Here is a 23,076-nt window from a genome sequence, read left to right on the forward strand (position 1 = left end):
ACATACAAGTCTAATAGTAATAGAGATGCCATGCAAATAATCTCCTTTACACTTCTGTAGGTTCCTTGTTACAACCATAGATTGTAGAGAAAGGGGATTGGAAACCGCATGTTCCATCCTCACCTACAGACCCAGTGTAACCTTCGTGTTATTACAAAGATATATAGCCTATAGCATAGAACTAATGTACATAAAGTTAACTTGTAAATTTTATTGCAAAATGTACAAGTACAAGCCCAATAGAGGGAGGACAAAATGTGCAGTAAAAAGTGAAATCCAAGTGAAATACTCTTTATTCACTTCCGCTCAAGTTCTACATAAATACTACCCTATACTCAAGAAATAGACAGTAATAGTATTAAACAAGTCACTGTACAACTTTCAGTCAAATCTGGGCTAGGGAGGACAAAACCTTGTGTTTCTGTAGTCATGGATCAGAATGCGTACCAACTGTATTTTACCCTATAATCTATGTTACAACCTTAGCCTATACCCACTTGGTTAATAGAATTATTTAAAATTGGTCTCTACTTTATATAATTTAATATATACTGTGCAAGTGGGTTATCCCAACCCCCTACCCACCTCCTATTGTACTCCTACTACGTACCTTATATGCACCCTTTGATAGTTCATGGGTCTGCTCCTGATACTCATGCCCAATTGAGGTGATTAGCTGCCAAATAGTATGATAATTGAATAAACAACCTTCTTTCTTTTACATATCAAAAGTATATGCGTGGGCGGGAGGAAAATGGCATTTGTTATATTTATACAATATTCTATAACTTTTGGAATAGAGAAAGCTACAGACTTTCTGTAAGTATCAACTTGCTCTTTAGAGTAAAAGCATTAATTTGACACCAAGTTTGTGGATTTTGAGTCATGTATAAGTGAAATAAAGGAAAAACTGCCAATTTTTAAGTATAAAATTGGACACAAAGGTCACCAAAGGTCAAATCTGAGGTGGCTCCCGATCTTAAAATGACCTTTATGGTATATACAAGTTATGTACCAAGTTTCATGCTTTTATCAAAAAGTGCACAAAGAAAGTGCTTAGCAGCTCTACTACTTAGCATCATCGCTCAAAAAGTTTTTCTCATGAAAAAAGTGACAATCATCTGTCTGAACACCAACATCGCTAGTTTGGGGTGGACAGGTTTGCACTGATTTGCTACGACTTAGCACCTCACTGTTGTCAACACAAGTTTGAGTTCCCATATCAGCAGTTGCAAAGACAGCATTGTCTTGCTCGCTTTGAGATTCACTATCACTGGTAGAGGCTGATAACTGCTCACTTTGAGTTTCGCCGTTTTCTGTGGAGGAGGACTCCGGGGTTGCTACAGCTTCCTCTATTCGTTGCCTTCTTTGTTTAGTTCGTGTAGCCCTATCACTAGCTGCCTGCAAGGTACTCATATTCACTTTGCTATGGCCTAGGTTCTTGCATGGAGCCCAGTCAACATCGTGTTTACTCATTTCATAAGCTGGCTTTTCTAAAATAAGTAATAAATACTGACAAGCTACAACTAGTCTATAACCTCACCTTGCACGAAATGATTGCTACAAACGTAAACATTTTTCTAGATTCTTCAAATCTTCTCTAGAGATAGCCGACAGCCAAGCTCTCCTCCTCTCAGTCGTTATCTCCAACATCTGGGGTCCTTCGTGAGTTTTAACGGCTGGAAGTCTATAAAACGAAACTTTGTCTCTTCCAGATTTGTTGTTACAGCTTTTAATAGCACAGCCTACCATTGTATTGACAATATTAAACGCTGTATACACAGCTCTTAACCACTACCAACACTGTGCACTACCACAACGTGGTTCAACAATATGGCGGACGTGGGTGTGTCCGCAACGTCATCATCCGTTACTATGGAAATGAAAACGCTCTTGTAAAGAAGGGTGCGTACAGCTATGCTTGGCATGACAGGTGATAAATTCCTGCGAATTTACAGCTATTTACGTGTGTATGATAGCTACCGTACAGCTACAGCATAGATACTACACCCACCGGTGTAGTATCTATGGCTACAGTAAAAATGTTCGAAGCCCGGTCGTCCAAGTCTGCTCACGTGATATCATAATGTGTGGCCAGAAGTCCCAATGTCTTCAGATCGTTCTACAGTTAGGCTGTTAGCTGAGGTGTATCGGAGGAGCTTTCAACAGTTTTTCAGAAGGTGTAATAATTGTATCAGTAATCAGTTACTTGTGGCTCGACTTAGAGTATGGCAATCAAAATACTCTAATAAAGCAGTCAGGAATCCATTAGTACGTCTGTCTGTGTGTACGGGTGTGTGTGAGTGTGCGGGTGTGTGTGAGTGTGCGGGTGTGTGTGAGTGTGTGTGTGTGTGTTGCATAGCCTAGTGGTTAGGGAATCGGCCTGATAATCATAAGGTCCCAGGTTTGGTGTTGTTGTTGTTTCTTTGAGCAAGAAACTTTATTCACATTGCTCCAGTCTACCCAGCTGTTTAAATGGGCACCTGGTGGTCTGGGGAAGCAGCCCACCCAGCTGTAATCCATTAGTACGTGTGTCTGCGTGTGCGGGTATGTGTGTGTGTGTGTGTGTGTGAGTGAGTGAGTGAGTGTGTGTGTGTGTGTGTGTGTGTGTGTGTGTGTGTGTGTGTGTGTGTGTGTGTGTGTGTGTTGCATAGCCAAGTGGTTAGGGAATCGGCCTGGTAATTGAAAGGTCCCAGGTTCGGTGTTGCTGTTGTTGTTTCTTTGTCACCCAGCTGTAATATCAATGGGTACCTGGCGTAAACTAGGGAAGCAAATGCCCAACTGTCCTTGTCTCGCTTAGTGGTGTTGGGGTTGTTGTGGAACTTTAAGTTCCACGATTTCTCTCCATGAGACCTGGACAGTTCTCTTGCAGATTACTAGCCCTGCCCCAGGAGGATTTTGCCTGCACAAGGCCCAAGTGCCTGAGTGGTGCACAGGCATCCCAGTGCTGATTCACTGGGTGGCAATAGCTATGTTTCACATGGCTGCTGGAAGCTTTGGTGTGTATGTGTGTGTGTTGTATGTGTGTGTGTGTGAGGTCTGTATAACATCCTCCCTGAAATAGTGAAGGCTGTGGTACCAATAATATGGGTTTTATAATGATGTTGAAGGAGTTAATGGATTCTGCCTGGGACAAGAGGAAAGTACCAAAGGAGTGGGTTGATACAATACTCTCATTCTAATACCTAAGAAGGTAACCTAACAAGCTGTGATAATTGGCAGGGTGTTGCTTTGTTAGAGGTTGTGGGAAAAGTAGTGGCCAGAGTTAGGGTAGGTTACAGAAATTAGCTGATGAACCGTTACCAGAATCCCAGTGTAGTTTTAGAAGAGGAAGAGGCTGGGCTGTACTGACATGACATTCACTGTTAGGCAAATTGTGGAGAAAGCAATTGAACATCGTACAAAGCAATTATTGACTTAGTTGAAGAAGGCCTACGACTCAGTGCCTCAAGAAGGTTCATGTGTAGTTTTGAGGAAGTTAGGTGTACCAGAGGTACTAGTGGACATCATCAAATCATTTCATGATGACATGAAAGCAAGAATTAGATTAGGTCAAACTCTTTTGGAGGAGATTAATGTAAATAATGGGCTATGTCAGGGATGTACAATGGTACCTATAGCTACTCTGTTTAACTTGTATGCAGGGGTGTACCAAGGGGGGTTTCCTTTGAATTTTACACAGTAATTGAAATATTAAGAAATTGAAACTTAATTAGGTTTCCAGAATCTGGAATCTGTCATGGAATAGGACACATTTTAAACTTTTGTCTAAATAATAGTTTCTCACATGATAGCAACACTTATATATATAGCATTGTTCTAAATTATGACTTTGGTGAAAAGATCGAGATACTCTAATCAGTAGACTAATCAGGCAACATAAACCACTCTGAACAGTCACTTAGCTGTTGTGGAAACCCTTTCCTTTGTATGCCCCTGCTATGCATGTGCAATGGTGGAAAGGTGACTGGAGAGAGTGCAGGGGATAGAAGAAGTTGTTACGTGTGTATTGTACAAGTTCGACATACATTTGTTTAGAAGAAGCACCAGTGGAGCCAGTAGTAGTAGTTTGCTAATGATGTGGTCCACACCAATGTGGTCCATCTTTGTAATTTACCTTAAAGTTAATGTAATTTTTTTTGCTTTGTATTTGTGTCCCATGTGTTAAGTTTTGTACTTGTCGGCTTGCTGTCTGTACAATTGTCAGAGGGTAATTTATAAATCAATCAATTATTCAGACAGCAGAAGTAACTGTCGATACTTACCAGTCAGTAGCAAGGTCCTTAGGGCTAATTGTTAGTCTACCAAAGACTAAATTTATGGGTGCTGGTATTGACATCACATAGAAGAGGAAGAACCTATTGAGGTGGAAGGTTTGACTATGTTGAAAGTTTCCAATACTTGGGCTCAATCATAGCATATAATGGTATATAGAATTGATACAGAGATTGATTATTATTTATTATTAGCACTTTACAGTGACCAGCACTGAAGGTCTGACAGCAACATGTACTGTAGCCTTAGGATTACCTAACCTATTTCAGGACTTAGACTTAATGACTTGACCTACTGACTGATAAGATGTAACAGAAAAGGGGCCAAAGTAAGGAAAAAATTCCTCCAACCCCAGGATAAACGCATTGTTAGTGCATCAAGAAGATTTGGTACTCTGTGTTTAAAGATGATAATTTTGTCAGTTGTCACCAATAGGAAAGTTTATAAGGCATGTGCATTATCTGTTCTACTTTATGGAGGAGAGTGCTGGACACCTTTGAAATGACATAATTATTAGAAAGCTAGATGTGTTTCATCATCAATGTGTGTGCACTGTATTGGGAATTATTACTAGATAACAGTGGGAAGGATGCATCTCATCACACAATGTCAGAGAAAGATGGGGTGATGTGGAGTCCATTTCAACAAAGTTAATGAAATGAATGGCTTGGACATCTAGTCAGAATTTCAGATCAGAGAACCCCTAACTTGGCCCTAAGAGAGTCCTCTTTATTTGGTTGAAGAAGACTATATAGTCCAAGATGTGGACCAAAGAGAAGATGTAGAAATATTGTTAAGAAAGACCTGATTGCATGCAGCAAACATCAATGTTGACACTTGGTATGATACCGCTGACTGCACTTAGTAGAGGAGAATAGAGAAGTGCAATTAGAGTTGAAACTGATAGTAATATTTACTATCCAGATATTCTGAACTACACTGTAAATCTTTCTGGATATCCTACAGATATAGTGACATCATCATTCACTATAAAAACATGACATATTTTGCGATGAACCCACTTGCTATATCTCAAATTTTACTTGAGACCAGAAGCAAGAATAGCATTTGTACAATAATTGGGATTGTGGTATAATAATCATTGTACAGGTTTTGTTTTAAGGGTGCTCTGTACAGTCCGCTTATATGGCTTCCCATGAAATTTAATTTGTTCTATAACTTACAAATGGTTTTAGCAAATGTCCTGTACTTTTTTACTGGATATAAGCTAACACTAGTACACAGTTTAGTCCAAACCCAACTGCTAAATTTGCTTTAGAACATGAGTTACAGTTTTTCCCTTTATACTAGAACTAGTCCTACCGTTTATGCACAAGAGCCTTGATACTTTTATGATACACTATGCTAAACAGCACAAACCATTGTGCGTTTTTATTTTTGTCTTTTAGCTTCTCAATCATCACATATTTATCTTTCGGGTTGACAGTCCCAGAAATCCTTTTTTCACTTCTACATTATTCATCATCTGAACTTGCTATTTCAAAATGGCAAACGCTCTTCTTTGGTAAAATTACTAAAGTAGCTTGTGTGAAAATTTCATGTCTATTGGATTAAAAATGACGGAGTAGTTCTACTTTAAGTGATAGGGTGTAGAATAGCAAGATTCGTGTGCTTGTTGCTATGGGATACCTAATTTATAAGTACTAAAATGCGTCAACGTGTCACAGACTAATTAAGTGACCATAATATTTCTTTTAGTGCAAAAGAGACTATGTTTTGGGAAGCCTTGTACGAACTGTACAGAGCACCCTTAAATTATTAGCAACTATAATCCTGATGGCTTCAAATTATAATTACTATCCAGATAATATGGATATCTCTAAGTACAATACCATGATGCTTGCCACTCAACAGGATCTTTAATATTATATCAAGTCCTCTCAGATGGATCATTTCTTATGGCTGCACCAATGTTATGGAACTTGATACCTTGTCTCAACCAACTGCAGGCAGTTTAGGTATAAACTTAAGCATTTTCTTTTTGTAATTAGACATTTCATTGTAATTGTTATATAATAGCTAAGTATTTGTTTGTGTCCAACTATGTATGTTCTGTGTTGGGGACCACCTTGTACAGGTTTTGTGTTACCCTTATTTGGAGAAAATTATAATAACAATCGTGACAGTTGAGCAATTCATGTTACTATAAACTTGATATGTGACCAGATCTGCGAAAAGGCCTCAAAAGGGGTCTTATATATAGCCTTTCCAATTGCATGTACTTGGCAATCCATAATGTGACTTGTGAGTATAATGTTACCAGCCTGAAATTTGGTCACTTTACACTACTAACATAGCACTATTCCTGGAATGTAATTTAAAGATAATAGGTTAGACACATGATGAATTATGACTCGTTAAACTTGGAAAGGCTATCCCTTTTTGCAGATCCGGTCACATATACTCGTAACTCCTTGCACCTTCAGGCCACCGGGTGTGGTGCTTCCTAAATTATACTGCATAATAATTATGTGGTGTTAAAGTCATGAGAAAAGCACTGAGTATGTATGTGGCTAAGAGTGGTGTTATATTGAGCAGTGTAATTTTACAGTTAGAGAAACTAAATGATGACTGGTTGTGGATTGCGTTCAAGGGTAAACTATGTACTGTAGTTATAAGTTCCAATCTAGGTCTCTAATTTGTATAGGCCTTTAATCTGGTAAACCAGGCTCCCAATGTGGTAGTGATGAGGATCTGTTGTTGGAGATTTTGATGGTAGTCACAGCCAAGAACACTAGTTCTATAACTGAGAAGAGTAAACTATGTCGTTATAGGTTCCAATCTGGGCAGGCTTCCAATAAATACACTATTACAATAAATATTTCTGCTTTAATGTAGCTTTCTTTGAAGGTATAGCCTCTACATTATGTAAAAATATAGTACTGTAGGTAGCGTTCAATGTGGAGAAAGTAACACTAAGATCTTATCTGTTTCTAATACATGCTATTATCTACATTTGGATGTTCAGTACCATTAAAGCCAAGTGCATGGTGAAGGCAAACAAAGTTTGACTATGGTGGAATTTTCTGTAAGTGGAGATGTTATGATTTACTATGATCAACCTACATAATAATATTATACACAACATAACAGTTCCCTCTTATATGGTGTTAATAATACTTTACATGTGCATCCAAATTAAAGAGAAGACCTAAGAAAATCCTGGTCAGTTAGACAACAAATTGAAGTCAGCCGATCAATTTCCTTTGTTAAATACTGCCTTGTAGTAATTAGCATGTCAATCAGCTTCTCTGTATCTTTCTCATCCAAGTCAATTGCCTCTTGTAGCATGGGTGACAATCGGTAGTATAAAATCTTGTTTGTTTCACAAAATGCTCTTGTGTTTTTAACTGGTTCTCCATCACTCTCACTAACCTACAGAATACCATCATTAAAGCACACACACTAATATTGCAAGCTAGTCATACATACCTCCGCAAGTAGCACCTTACACAGATTACGAACTGATGACACCATGTTTATTCCATTTGTAACAAGTCCTCTAATGCTTTTGAGGTTGGACCAACTCTCATGAACATCATGCAGTCCCTCCAACCAGTCAGTGAAACATTCCACAGCCCAGGGATACAACACAAGCAATTTTGTGACTTTTGTTAGATGTCTTGTAGTACTGGTGAATCCTTGTTAACCCACTCATACTAGGATTGTTGGCCTTAATTCCTCCATCAGTGTATATACCAAACTGTTCAAAGTACACTGGAGCTGCACTAGTTGCCCGGCCAGCTTTCCAAACATATTGATCTATGCATAGTATAGGTAAATACTCCTAATGAATCTATAACGTAACTATTAGACCATGCAAAGTTGATTCACAGCTTATTGTACAAAGTGTATCAAATTGCATGAGGCAGAAGACCATTTTTCATTTCTTTATTATGAAGTACAACCGAATGTAATGGGCTTTAAAGCTATTGACAAGGCATTAATGTTAATGATATTGTACAGCTATATATGCTATACTCATACTGACATTTCACCACATGTGACACTAAATTTTCTCAGTCCCTGTTCATTCCAAATGAAGTTACATAGGAAACAGCAAAAAAAGTGGATGACCAACAATTTCTACACAACATAGACTGGGGGTTGTCAATAGCCCCTTTTTGCTATACCTATAAAAAAATGCCGTCTATACATAATTCCAATATTTGGATGAACTTTTGAACTGTGAATTAACTTTGCCTGGTCTTATAAATATATTTAACCTTTGCCAAGCTCTTTATCCTCCTCAAAATTGTTGAAAAACACCACCTTTTCTCCAATAATGGTAGATGTAACCATAACTCTGTAATGATTCAATATTCTAACAGATAATCTTACGAAAACAATTATTTTTGCAATTTTATAATTTAGCCCTTTTACCATAAGCAAAAAATTTTCTTCTTCGTTTTATGCACTGCTATAAAACATAAACTACACAGTATCTTTGTTGCTTGAAATTTCATGTACATAAAGGTGTATAAATGTGAATTAAAGTACTAAGTTTGGTAAACCTTTACAAAGTTATGTAATAAGAAATAACTTTATTTGTCATGACTACACAAGGTAAACTGCTTATGGGATTAATGTGCAGTGCCTTTGGTAGTTTATAAAGAAATCTGAGTAGAGTTACAAAGCAAAATCTAACAAGTATATAGAACAGTCGCCCAGAATTGTATACAGTATATATATGAATAACATTGAATGAAGTTGCTTGGAATTAAACCACAGATGTCCACACCTAAACACCGAACCTTTGATAAATGAGAAATTCCTGCTAGTTTTTAATTTCTACCTTACAAATAAAATTCTACTGTGTAGCTAAGTGAAGGTTTTATAAATACCATATTTCTTTGTATAAAAGTCCAGTTTCCTATTATTTTTGACCTGGCCTGCAAGTAAAATGATGGAACCTTTATTTAAGACTGCTGGATAGAAGTGAGTGATGCCTGGAATTTAATTGAATTCACATTGTTGTAGAAATTCACATTGTTGTAGAGTGCCATAGAGCCCTTTATACAATGTATTATAGTAGGGTTTGTTGTGGCAAAATTTTGCCAAAATTGTGACATGTTTAAATTTTATTGATTTTAATTTTTGCTAAACATATAGTTTTGTTTAGGCCATGTATCTTTTACACAGAAACATAATATTTTAATAAAACTATTATGGGATGTCATGGGAACTATTAACCTTTGGGAATGTGGTTGTGGTTAGGAAAAAAGTTATTATCCATATGGAACCAGACTATTACAAACAAGTGTATAGCGAAGACAAAAAACATCATTTGCAAACAGTTGTATGATAGCTACATCTCTGCATGCATGCGTGCAGTGATCAGTCACGTGATTACTCATAGCACCTTTACCCTCAGATGATTCTAAACTTGATGTTGATAGGTTTTAGGAAACAGCAGTAGCAAGGGAAAGAATTACAGTAGATTCAACGAATAGCCTGGGCCTCTATTTGGGACCAGGCATTAACTTTCTCAATGTACTAGAAACCCCTTGGTTTATAGTCAAGACTAGCATTCGTTTAGATATAATGTTGCAATGGAAGTTCTAGAACATTTTCTGTGTGGTGTTACTATTTCAGAACAGATTAAACATAACAAAGTAATATAGCTACTATATACATACAATTGTAATCAGCTTTGGGATATACATGTAAAATACAAAAGGGAGCATGTTAAGACAGCACAGCTGTAAACAAAGGGAGCAGTCTTTACAAAATTCAGGGTTTAAAGAATGGTTACAGTAATTATCAGTTTTAATGATATATGGCAAGGCTTTCATTCATGGGCAATTATAGGAGAAACCCTTCAAAGTTGAGAGTTAGCACTTTTAAGCTATAATCTGGTTGGCAACTTTTAGTAAATATATGTCATTTGCTGTCATCCAAACTGCGCACCTTTTTTTTGAGAGGATTGCGGGTGAGTTGGAGATCTGACACAGCTAGGTATTGATGATGGAGCTGTTCTCCCAGCTGTTATGCCCGTCAATCTCTAAGTGTTGATTTAGGTTAAATAAGAGATTATTCTAATTTTTAATGATTATTTCACAAGTGATGACCTGTTTTGATTTACTGTTTAGTGTGATTGGTCTGATGTGATAAATACATGTATATAAATGTCACTGACTACACTTACTTTGGATGAGTTCTGGATCCCAATTTTAGTTCCTTAAATGTATCAACTAAAATATCTGTAAGAATTTCTGTGTTACTATGTGGCAAACCAACAAATTTAACTTTGTGGAATACTTTATCTTTTAGTGAGAGATACATAGAACGCAGACCACCTAGTGACAAATCAGCTACAAAAAACACTATATAATGAGACCTTTTAATTTATATATAACTTACTATAAACTAGGGCCAGTGCTAGTATTCCTCCTGTACTGGTCCCAATAATCCAGTCAAACAGGTCAACAATTCTTTTACCAGAGATATGCTCAATTGCTGCAAGCATCTCAATCAGCACAAGACCTTTGATCCCTCCTCCATCAAGGCACAGCACCCTGTCTCCTTTTTTAGGAGATGTGTAAGTACAGATTGGTCCTATTGAGCTTGCATATGCTGCTGTGTGATCATCCAGTGGTTTAGTAAAGCATACATGGTTCAAAGCAACTTGTTCTGCACTTATAACTTGATTATTATCAATAGCAGATTGTAGTAGGTCAATGGCAGCTTGATATGCAACTTGTTTGGCCATGTCCAGTGGTGTTTGACCATAGTCATTGACACAAGAAAGGTCAGCTCCAAATATTATTAGTGCTTTAAGAGTGAAAATGTCTTCACCCTAAGCATGTCAATATTAATAATAAACATTTGCTATCAACAAGCATTGAATTATATCATGACAATACAGTGGGATCTCTCCATAACAGACACTTCGAACGCCTTGGATTTTTGTCCCATGTGGCTTTTCACTCATAGAAGTAAAAACGTATAGAACTGGACCAAAATCTTTGTCCTTATTATATTGTCCTTTATTTTAAGAGAAGCTCTACTGTAACATAAATAAGGAAACAGGGGTCACTACTGCTGTCCTGATTTGACCTGTAAAACGAGGAGCTACATTTTGGGTATTCCACTAGTGTAAATGGGAAGTTATACTATAACAGGTAAGTTTTATGACTAACAATCAGTCAGTGGATGTGGTTCAAAGTAGGGGCTGATCCAATCTGTGCCAGACCTGTAAAGAAACAGCGAAGCAAGGGAGCTAGGTCATCTATCAAACAGTATAGCAGTACTGTTAAATTAGGGATCCCCCAAAATGACACGCACCGCCTAAAATGCTGCTTTTACTATTAGCATTAAATACAGCATCAAAAACAAGAAAACACTTATAGGCAACCAGATATAGAATTTAAAAAAAATCACCAAAACTCAAATTTTCATCTGCCTGCCTGCCTGCCTGACCACAGTCACAAGGATGGAGGCCAAACAAAGCAGTGCACGGCCACCATTTTATGTCACAATAAGTGGGATGTACTTTTTGGGGTTCTGACAGGTGTGTGTCCTCTGCGCTTTGTCTTTCCTTTCACCTTCAATCAGTTTAGTCTTCTTCCTTCTCCATGCAATGAAACCATATTGAGGCATTAATTTTTCCTATCAACACTTTTCCTTGAGCAGCACATTTAGATGCTGCAAACTAATTGAAACATTTACACTCGGTAAATACCTGTAACTTCAAGATGGGTTAAGTGCCATGCCTATTAACACAATCTTGGTTGCTTAATAATGATCGAGCACCGAGACCACGCCTCTTAACAATCTATCACGATGACACATCCTTATTGGCCTAGGTGTATTCATAAAAATAGTGACACACTTCCTGGTAGTTGGTGAAAAGGCTGACTTGAGATACTCTAATATAGCAGTCACTCTAATAGAACAGTCACATGTGTATAGCTGGATGCTATATATTCAAATGCTATATAACAAACCAAACTAGTATTGATTTTAAAATAAAGTAGGGATCCAAGCAGTAAAACAAGAGATGAATGATGGTATCACAGTATAGCTTTGTGGTAAAATCCCTACTTTGGCATTGAATAAAATGGTTGTATTTCATGTCAATGTAGAAATTTTCCCACCAAGCTATGCTGTAATACCATCATTCATTTCTTGTTTCACTACTTTTTATCGATACCTACTTTATTTTTATTTTTACCTGCAGCTATACTAGTGGATGTTTATTTTCTAATCATATAGCCTGTCTATAAGTCTCTTTACTAGCTGAGAAGTAATCTCAGTTTTTTATTACTTCACTCATGATCAGCTATCGCTTAGTCGTTTACGTATTCCTACCCTCTGTCTTCAAAGTGTCACTTACTACTGATGTTGTTTGCAGAGAGCAAGATGGATTCATTTGATAATAATCCAATTTTCAAAATGTGATGTCATTTTAATAATTTTATTTTATTTTTTTGTATTTGGACTTGATTATGCCTACCCAATATTGCCAAGTTTGTTGTGAAGGAAAGGTGAGCTGATTATTGATAGATTTTGTATTTTGTTGTGGGAAAAGCAGACCCCTACTATACTAGCTTATCTAAGACTTCAACAAATCATATACTGTGAATACCTATTACCTCAACTGCCAAGTGTAGTGGTGTCATTCCTCTGTTGGTTTTACTATTGATGTCACATTTCCCATGTGCTAATAAAGCTACAACACAATTTTGCTTTTCTTTGGTGGTCCTCTTGTACTCATAGCTTGTACTACTACCACTTACAGAATGATCATGTCTAATAATTGCATGTAGTGGAGTTTTATTTTCCTGATTTCGAGTAGAATCATCAGCACCATTATCAAGCAGATGCACCATAGTCTGAAGCAGAAAGAAGACAAATATAATACTTTTTTGATGCACAATCAAATAACGACAAATCATTTCATATATACATAATACAGTAGTTTGTCATGTAGTTAAGGGAGTCAGTGTTGCTACATGACAAATATAGTGTGTAGCTATTATATAGGAACCAGTATGGTCATACTTAGATGGAAATGGATTACAATATATTCAAGTAGTCTTACCAAGTGATCACGAGTCTTGTGAAGACAAACACTCCCATCTACATAAGGAACATGGACAAGGCTTGGGTCAGTATTGAGCAGTGTTTTCACTGTATCACTCTTCTTATCTTCAATTGCTTTTCGAAACTGGTCTAGTACATTTCCTCTTCTCAAAAAGCTTGAACTTTGCTGGGCTTCATGTGGTGACTGTGATTTAAGTAGATAAGTAAGGCATTCTTTCGCATTTGATTTTGTGGCTCTCTGAATTGGAATTAAGCTTTCTTGGTCTCTGACATGAAAACAAGGATCAAGATTATACTCATCACTGCACCTCATAATAGCTTTACAAGCAATGATGGACTTTTGTTCAATGACTAAGTGGAGTAGTGTGTATCCTTTGGGATGATGTGTGGATGTGAAATGATCCTTGAAAGGGTCGCTCGCCAGGAGTATCATCATTGTGTCCTCTGGAAGAGGAAGGCTGACACACATGTGTGCTACTGACCAACTGTTGCCATATAACCTCATCAGTTCCACCAACTTGGTTAAAACTTTATCTGTGAACACTGCTGAATGGCAAGGCTTTACATCCCAAAAATGTGGAATGACATTACAACAAAGATTGTAGAGATGTTGTGCTTCTGGCTTATTGGGAGTATCAATTAGACAAAATATTTCATTTTTAATTTCTAATACCACTGAAAACCAGCAAGAGCTTTTAAAACATTTCTTATAGCAGCAAAGTTTTAACTGCCTGATAGGATTTTTGTCTTCCTTCTCTACATCTTCTTTAAACAATTGTGAATGAATTTCATTTTGCTCTTCTGCAGTCAACTTCTTGACACACTCCATTAATGCATCACTGCAATAAATTAAACATGATATAATCGTAAAAGTGCATACATGGCAAGGAGTTCGTAGTATACATGAAGTCAGACTTATTCTTCAAATAACATGATTTATGATGTACACATGCACCATTTGCTCCACTCTTACTATGTAGCTAGCCATCAAGATACTGCATGCTGTCAAGCCTATACACATTCCTAACTATAAAGGTTTAAAGAAGCAGTGCATTAGTAGATAGTGCATATATAGAGGTATGGGATGGATACTTGGGATTAGTATTATGATGGGACTATTCCACCTGTACTAGGTGGTACATTGGGATGGATAAAATTCTCATTGGCGGTATCATTGGACAATTGTGAGGAAGTGCATACACATAATGTATGAAGTCTTATGGATTCCTTGCTGGCTTATAACTTATCGAAACAACTCTATCTTGCATGGAATAGAAAGACTTGTTATTCCTGAGCTGAGAAATAGTTTGATGCATATCTGGCACACTATATAAACATTGTTTCCTTGGAAAAAAGTGGCTAAATCTGATAGTGAGCACAGGGAAGTCCTTAACTGTGAATTTACTGGATAAATTGTGCTGCCAATGAAAAGAAACAGGACACAAAGGAGGACAAAGGTAAGTCATAATGCATGCATTGTATGTACTGCAGTATACCAAAAGGCACTTGTCAGGCTGACAACATCTAACAGTGAAAAAATCAAGCCTGTAACCATTAGCTGTTATTGAGTTACGTAGGTCTAAAGGCACCAGTTAGTTAGTTAGTCAGTCAGTTAGCAGAAAATTCCACTGAATAATTTTTTCAGTATTAAACTTTTGTATATAGTAATTTATTGAAAGTGTTTTGGATTGTACTGAAGGCACCACTGGGCTTGACTTTGCTTAACCACTACTGCTAAGGTACCATGATGGAATTGTGTGGCTAGTCAATCTTTTCTAAGACAACATCAACCATAGCTGTGCTGTGTCTTGAAGCAAGCATACATCTATACATCACACATACATAAACTACAAGTTGGAATTGCGACACTCAGCTATGGTAAAATTGAATAAAGGAGAACTAGAGTCACAAAGCATGAGTATCTCCAATCTTCATAGGTGGCCAGTATTAGTGGGAACCCACACAACATTACAATAATCAATTACTGGCAAAATGTCTGCTTGATATAATGTCTTCATCACATTAGAGGTCAGGTTATTTTAATTGAATACAATTTGCTGTGAACTCACCGGCTGGTCAACATAGCATTGCCAAGTTAAATGCTGGTCAATATACACAGTACAGTAGAAACTTGTCTCAGTGCAATACTATCAAATGATAAGTGCAATGTCCTATCAGGGTGTGTTGTTGAGACGCAGTATTATTTCAGGTTGATCTGCCCGATTATATTCCAGGATGGTAACATGAAGGAGATGCTTATTGTCTCAATCTCAGCCAGGTCACAATGTAAAACTGAACTAGGCTAGTAGCAATAAGTGATTAAAGCAATAGAATCTTTGAACAAGGCTTTTTCGGTTTCTTCTAGATCACTATGACTGAAATGTAGTCAGCAAACATTGTCGTAATTCCAGACAAAGATAGTATTACTGTAACATAAACAGAAAGGTCCCAGCTACCAGGATTGCAGGAATCTTGAGGGACTCCATGCAACCGTTATATAACCGGCCAGATTGGGCATGGAGTTACTCAACCACAAAGCCATGCAACACCTTAGCCTCCATTTGTTGAATAGTGTTAGAGCATGTACATCATCTATCCTTCCATCAGCTCTCATCTGGAGAAATACAGTATCAGGATGAGCAGCATGGTGTTGAGAAAAAGAAGTCCCATGAAACAGCGTTGAAACCGGGTCGGGTCATCTGGGTCATCCGGGTCTGACCCGGTTTACAATTTATCCGGGTCTGACCCGGATTGGATCACGTGAGAAACGAAATTGTTCGTTTGACGACGTGGAAACTTATAAACGCTATCACGTAGCTCTTTCGTGAGCCACGCCCACTTATTGCAATACCAACATACGCTCAGCCACGCTCATTTGTTAGTAAGTGCAGTATGTAGCACGAAATTGAGGGTATCTATGGTGAGGGGTAGCTATTGTCAGTAGGTGAAGACCTTTTTTTTTTTTTTTTTTTTTGGTCTTCAACCTACAGCTAGGCTGAAGTTGCAATATTTACTCAACACAAATCGAACGCTCAAAATGTAGACTCGTTCGCTCGCTCGAGACTAGCCGAAACACGTCTCGGCTTTAATTAATCCAGGTCAATCCGGGTCAAATCCGGGTCAAATCCGGGTCAGTGGGTCATCCAGGTCAGCAGTAGTGACCCGGTTTCAACGTTGCTATGAAACACAACTTATTTGCACTTTTCATGAATTTGCAACAAGATGCAACAACAATGGGGAATAGATGCTATTTCTGGATTTCAGCAAAGCTTTTGATACAGTCCCCATGTGAGACTTCTTCTATAGCTTGAGTATTATAGAATATGCTCATAACTGGTCAATTGGGTAAAAGATTTCCTAGACAACAACAAGTAGTACTAAATCGCTTATCAAGTGAGCAGTTTATGGCCATCTCTTGTGTACCACAAGGTACAGTACTGGGTTACATTTATTTGTTTCATCAATGATTTACCAGCTATTATGAATTCTTAATACAACTGTATGCTGATGATACAGCTACTTCTTTTTGAACATATTCATTTTACTGAGGATAGTTTAGTATTGCAGAGAGACCTTGATGCCATAGTGAAATGGAGTAAAGACTGGAAAATGTTTTCAACTTCAGCAAGTGTGAGATTAGATTTCAACAACTGATTCGACATACTATATCAAATCTATAGTTCTAAAAATGCTACTTTACAATCAACGAATACCTTATGTGGACAAACCACATCCAACTTGTTGTCTGCAAATAGCTATAATTATGCTTTTCTACAATGAAACATCATCTCTTGCACTCTACAAAGAAAATGTATTACTTGGCAATGGTGCACCCCATTTTGGAATATGCATCAATTGTTTGGTCTCTGCACACCAACAGTAATATACATAAGTCTGAACCTACCAACTCTTGAATAGCGATGCAGTGACCTGAAACTGGTTACAATGTATAGAAGAGTATAATGAAGAGGAGTGGTCATAAAATGTGCCGCGTGTGCAAATTACCAGCCATTTTTGTAGGGAAAAGGAAATTTGATGCCAACCGCAACTAACCTATCATAGTTTGAGCACTAATAAACTTGGGCATGGAATAAATCAGTTAATTTTAAGACACCAAAAGTAAGTTTTGGGAGGTACATTAAATTTTGCATTCATAAACCACCTGTACAGGAAAGTCATCCTGTTATTCTTTTTCAGCAAAGCCTGAGTATTGATCAAAGTATGACTACAAAGTTTCTATTTCAGGTAATGATTAATCGATGCAGTAATACAGTGATTTGAAAAATGTTTTCCTGCATCAATCTTTTTGCTCTACACAAATTTGGATTGCATTATGTAAAAATGATGTAATGCAGTGCCACACTCGTCTATAAAATTGCGCACTAAGTTGAAAATGGAACCTCAAATAGCAAACCAAGCCCAGGTTATAATCAATGATTTCTACAGTCACTCCAGAACCAATGCATACCTCTACTCACAAGGGCATAGCCAGGATTCTTTGAAGGTGGGTTCCAATAGCAGTATGAGTTACCAGAAGCAGGGGTCTGGGGGTGCAGCCCCCAGCCGCTGAGAGACTTTCAATATTCTAATGAATCAAAGCTCAGCAAATTGCTATATTTTATGCAAAAAGTACATTAATTATAATGCATGTAAGTGTCTCTAGTACTAAATAAAGCTACCTAGTGGAAACAGACAGCATAATACATAGACACATATAGTAATCTGTAAGTGATAGTTATCTCGGAACCATAAATCCACTGATACAAATGTCATGACTTACAATCAAAATATTATAACTATACAAATATGCATAGCATGAATTCATTTTGCATAACACGAGTGATAAATTACTGGAGTTCTATATCTTTAAACACTGCACACCAAAGCTACAGCAGTATAAGGTCATGCTCAGTTTTGCATTTAATGTTAGAATGTCTGAAAAACTTTTATGGATATTTACATGCGTGTCCTATTAGAGTATACCCGACTGCTCCATATACCTGACTGTGCTATTGATCTTTTAAACAAGTTTTGAAGAGGGCTCATGTTACCTCTGTAAATCCTTCCCTGAGAGATGAATGCAAGCTTTATCAATTGTTGTGCTGTGCCATTACACTATATTACACGCTCATTTTGTCCTGCCACACTAAATGGTGTGTTAGGGTCCTGCTTGCAGAAGTCTAAATTTTACAAGGGGGTTCCTGAACCGCTTGGAACTCCCCTCCCTACGCCCCTGTCTCATATTATCCCTCCACAATGTTATGGAATGGTTTCTCCAGCAGTGTTGTTGAATACCACTTTATTGAGCAATGTAGCTAGCTATCAATTATAGCTAAGTAGTCACAGTTTAATTGTACTGTAATTATATACTCCGCATAGAGGTTTCAGTAAAACAAACAAAACAAAAATAATAACACATAAAGATAAAAAACAACCAGACCGTGAGGCTTTTTGCCACAACGTGAGCGTCGTCCTGGCCTGTGGTGCAATTAGTCTCGCATGGCCAGACCACTTTTTTCTCTTTGTCATTGGATAGGGAGAAAAAAAGGTCTGGAACAGTTCGAATCCCACAGTCGTCTTGACACGTCACGAGGCTACACCATAAGTTGTTTTTTTTGTTTTGTTTTTATCCCGGGCTTGATGGACTGCCCTTGCCTACCATCCCCAGCATATAAATGGCCTGTGCTGAACAAACCGGGACTTTCTTAGTCCATGGCAAACTGAGACTCTGCCCGAATCAGCTCCACAATTGGGGGAGTCTTAACATAGTGACTGATGGATGAGCGGGCTCCGCGGATGCATTGTATGGAGGACTGCAAGAGAGAAAAAGATAGACAGCACCTTAACCACCCCATGACAACAGAGTAATCATCGCCCCACTTATTTGAAAGTTGATGAGCCAAGCGATGATAAAAAACAGAAGCCTCATGAGCCAGACCACCAGAGGCAGACATTACCAGGGGGGTAAAAGAGGCATGCTCCTCCTCACGAATTCTCTGAGCATACGCGCGTTTCTTAATGTTCCCGTGCCTCCGATAACAGGAGGCCAGTGATGAGGACGCATTAGTAGCAGCCAGGGGGTTGAACACCTGCACATCCACAAAACATCTTTCACTTCTTCCACCCCAAAAACCATTCATGGCGATGTCAAGACGGGCACCATCTTGGATATTGGCAGAAGCAGGGTAGTCCTGCTGTGAAACCGGCTGGAGCTCTGGTTCAACAGCTACCTGAGAGCATACTTCAGTCAACAGGGTAGCAGTTAGATCTCTGATCTCATTGTGTCGGATAGAAGGTAAGCCACCCTTGGGACAGGATAAAGCATGCTCCACTGAAAAGGAAGTCCCACATGCATAGTGAGCAGGAGTCCGCTGAGGAGACCACCCATAACGTAGTGCCACAGCATCGCGAAACGCGGACTTATGCAGAGCAAAGCCATGTTCCTGTAGGGGCAGGGTGGTAAGCCAGTTGGAGGCCCCTTTGGCTGAGGCTAGATCTAAAGCGCGCTGAGAGGAGGGATCTAAGTGGGTACGCAAACTGGAAGATCTATCCGAATAGTTGGAAGATTTGGCATTGCGGATTGCGGACTTGCAAGATAGCTGTTCTGTTTTAACAATAGCCGAATTGGTACCCCGGTCCAGAATGAATTGTGAAAGAGGCTCAGTAATGTGACACGAGGCTGAATACTCCTCAGCTGCAATAAGAGTTGGGTTTATGATACTCAAACCACCATATCGAGGTGGAAGGACAAATAATTTACGGATTGTGTCATTTGGTGGAGAGCATCCCATCAAAGTAGGGATAAGTACCAGCCGGATGTTGTCCTCAAGGGGTTGTAAAGCCTCTGATATGTTTGGAGTAGTGCGACAAAGGTAGAGCTAATGGCTTGACAAGCCATGAGTGAGAGCGGAATAAGCAGCATGCGGCTGAACTTGTGCGAACTTGGCAAGCCGTGTAATCTCTGCTGACCAACCAACAACCTTGTCCCTCACAAATTCCTGGACATAAGCGTTTGAACCAATGGCAGCCCCAAGGTAGGAACGGCCCGCGGAAGTAATTTGAACATCAGTATCTGAGAACAGAGTAGTAGCAATTGAATGGAACCTTTCCTTAGAAACTAACCAAGTTTTAGGAGCATTCACAAAATAGCCAAAAGCAGGTCCCTTAATACAGAGCTGGTTCCACCAGATGAGCAAGTCCTGTATACTGCCACAAGCACAAGCATCATCAGCATACCAGACCTGGTCCACTGTCCCATGAAGTTGATTGATTAAAGGCACTGTAGCAAGGGCATACATAGGCATAGCTAGTGGGTCTCCCTGTGTAGTACCCTCCTCTGATAAAATAACCTCCCCAGAAACAAGCAAAGAGGCTGGAGACCTATAAATATTGATCAGAATAGTGGAAAGTGGCGGGCACAGTTGTCTGTTGTGTAGAGCCACCAAATGGTTCAGCGAGTTAAAGGCATTGGAGGCGTCCACCAGCAACACAGCCTCAGTGCTTCCTTCCTCAAAAACCCTTCGGACAGCATGAACCGCAGCCTCCGCCCCAGAAAGTTGCCCCGCACAAAGTTGGTGTGAACCAGCTGTCTCCTGAATGTCATCCCGCAGGATGACCAGCACAGCCTTAGCAACAATACGTCTCATAACCTCGCACACACCAATAGGCCGCACCCCAGGATTTTTATCCAAAGCAATGAGGCGACACACCAAAGAAGGCGAGAGCAAATCTGGGGAGAGGAAAACAGTACATAAACGACGAGTAAATGAGGACATTGCAACACACAATTCACCTGAAGCAGAGTGGAATGAGGTACAAAGTCGACGCCAACCACGAGCGTCGATCCCAGAGGGTCCAGCCGCACCAGATGTTCGCAAAGCAGCAGACCTGATAACAGCAGCATTAAGAGAAGAGAATATAACAGGGTGTACGGATGGTGGGTCAGCCCAATGCTGTAGAAGACACTTAGGATCCAAAGGCTGAGCTGGAGGATGTTTAGCCCGCAGAAAATCGCGAACACAATGGCCGGGAGAAGCAGAATCAGCTATCTCATCCAAGTTTAGAACTCCACCACGTTGGTAACCTGAGACTAATCGTAAAGCAGCCTTGGTTTTACCCTCAAACATTAGCTTAGAAAAGTTACATACAAGTTGTGCCTCACTTAGTTTTGGCAAATGGCTCTTGAGACGACCCTGTATAGCTCCTCCCTCAGCAACCAGTTCAAGTAGATTCCCATCCTTCCACTGTTTTAGCCGCTGCTCCAAAAGTAGCAACCCATGCGCTTAAACTCCATTGTAACAAGAATGCCACAGCACAACAATAAACAAAAAACTTAACTACTAATAATCGATTCAATCTATTATCGCCTCAAAGGCAGCTTTAGATGCCGATAGGTTTATAAATACGCGCTTGTAATTGATTGACGCAAGCGGCTACTATTTGAAAATGCATCACGTTTCTTTGGTTAACACCCCCAATTATCCGGGGAGTGCCAAGACGAGTGTGGGATTCAAACTGTTCCAGACCCTACCCAATGACAGAGAAAAAAAAGCGGCCTGGCCACGCGCAATCACATTAAGGTTATGATAAGGTCTTTCGCTTACTACAGGTTACTATTCAAATATGTACCTTTATATTCTCAAGTAGCCAGAGGTGAGTTTAGCGAACAATTCCTCAATCGTCCCTCAGTATGCAGGTCCATTGACTCTGATTGTGGGATACAGTTCTAATTAATGCATACCGTAGTTTTGTTTCATTCATGGAAGTGTTCCGCAGGGGTTAGTTGTATAGTTACAGGAGGAACGCTACTACTAGTTACTATGGTTTCACACCAGTGCAAATTGATGGTTTTCATTAATCTCTGCTTGCTTTCCACTTCCTTTTCTATCCGCATCAAAGCCTGTCATCACTGTCATCTCCAGTAGTATTCACTATAGCTAGCTATATATAAGACTTGCTTCTTGTCATCTGCTACCATGATTTAGAGTATGCCAGGAAGTAGCTAGCTAGCTATACGTGAATTTTTAAAGTAGCTACGTAGCTAGCTATATACTTGTGCTGTTGACGGAATTATCTAAACTTTTCTATGAAAAAATGGCAGTCTCCTTAAATTTGATTTTCTGAAACTGTAGTAGCTATAATTATACTGTTTCCATATAGCTATACTTTAAAGATAATGCTATTGGGAGCCTGAGTTTTAGCTGCACTGTAGAGGAAGTATCAATTTTAGTGTAAATATCACAGTGCTCTCAGTTTTATTATTTATTTATTTGTGATGTACAGGACTCAGAGTTGAGCATAACGTACATGTACAGATACCTTAAATATATAGATGATTTTCTAAAAATGTTTTTTAATGATCAAAGTCTGGTGAGGTAACGGCGTTCCAAAGTCGGATGGTGGATGGGAAGGGAGAAGTGCCGCAGATATGTGTTTGTTCTGGCTGACATCTGTATTATATATCATGCTGTGACCTTGGGTGATTGACTGGGTAAGATGGTTGTACATGTGTGGTACTGATATAAGATTTATTGATGATTTTGTAAAACATATTTAGCTTGGCTTGGTTTCTCCTGAGCTCTAGAGTTGGCTAGTTTTTTCAACCATGCCATAATTTGTACATGCTTTGGAGTGTATATTCCACTCAGATTTGCACTAAATGGAAGTTCAATGTCTTACCTACAACATGTGTTATTTAGATTGGTTTCACAGCCTCATATATTCACAGAAGCC

At 38.8% G+C, this 23,076-nt stretch overlaps 2 protein-coding genes across 3 annotated transcripts; both read right to left on the reverse strand.

Moving 5' to 3' along the window:
- Nucleotides 1-7,389: 7,389 nt before the first annotated feature.
- LOC136250962 (85/88 kDa calcium-independent phospholipase A2-like) lies at nt 7,390-22,059 on the reverse strand. 2 transcript variants are annotated; one of them, XM_066043318.1, is made up of 8 exons: nt 21,973-22,059; nt 13,343-14,183; nt 12,894-13,133; nt 10,660-11,095; nt 10,445-10,610; nt 8,523-8,602; nt 7,729-8,058; nt 7,390-7,671 (listed from the first exon to the last, which is right to left on the reverse strand). In XM_066043318.1, the coding sequence occupies exons 2-7, from the start codon at nt 14,171-14,173 to the stop codon at nt 7,856-7,858; spliced, it is 1,956 nt and encodes a 651-aa protein (XP_065899390.1). In that variant the 5' UTR covers nt 14,174-14,183; nt 21,973-22,059; the 3' UTR covers nt 7,390-7,671; nt 7,729-7,855. The 2 variants fall into 2 exon arrangements, with proteins under 2 accessions (XP_065899390.1, XP_065899391.1); XM_066043319.1 differs by lacking the exons at nt 7,390-7,671; nt 7,729-8,058 and having other exon boundaries at nt 8,528-8,602; nt 10,445-10,499; nt 10,558-10,610.
- LOC136248513 (uncharacterized) lies at nt 20,223-21,470 on the reverse strand. Its single transcript, XM_066040288.1, has one exon. It carries the CDS (start codon nt 21,468-21,470, stop codon nt 20,223-20,225), a length of 1,248 nt encoding a protein of 415 aa, XP_065896360.1.
- Nucleotides 22,060-23,076: the final 1,017 nt, after the last annotated feature.

Source organism: Dysidea avara, chromosome 3 (genome assembly GCF_963678975.1).
Source record: "Dysidea avara chromosome 3, odDysAvar1.4, whole genome shotgun sequence".
Lineage (NCBI taxonomy): Eukaryota > Metazoa > Porifera > Demospongiae > Dictyoceratida > Dysideidae > Dysidea > Dysidea avara.

Coding starts and splice junctions, on each gene's coding strand:
- LOC136248513 (XM_066040288.1), bottom strand. CDS start 21,470: ATGTTTGAGGGTAAAACCAAGGCTGCTTTACGATTAGTCTCAGGTTAC.
- LOC136250962 (XM_066043318.1), bottom strand. CDS start 14,173: ATGGAGTGTGTCAAGAAGTTGACTGCAGAAGAGCAAAATGAAATTCAT. Junction 10,611..10,659: donor AGCACTGGCCCTAGTTTATA/GTAAGTTATATA, acceptor TGTTTTTTGTAG/CTGATTTGTCACTAGGTGGT. Junction 8,059..8,522: donor GGATAAAGAGCTTGGCAAAG/GTTAAATATATT, acceptor TACTATGCATAG/ATCAATATGTTTGGAAAGCT.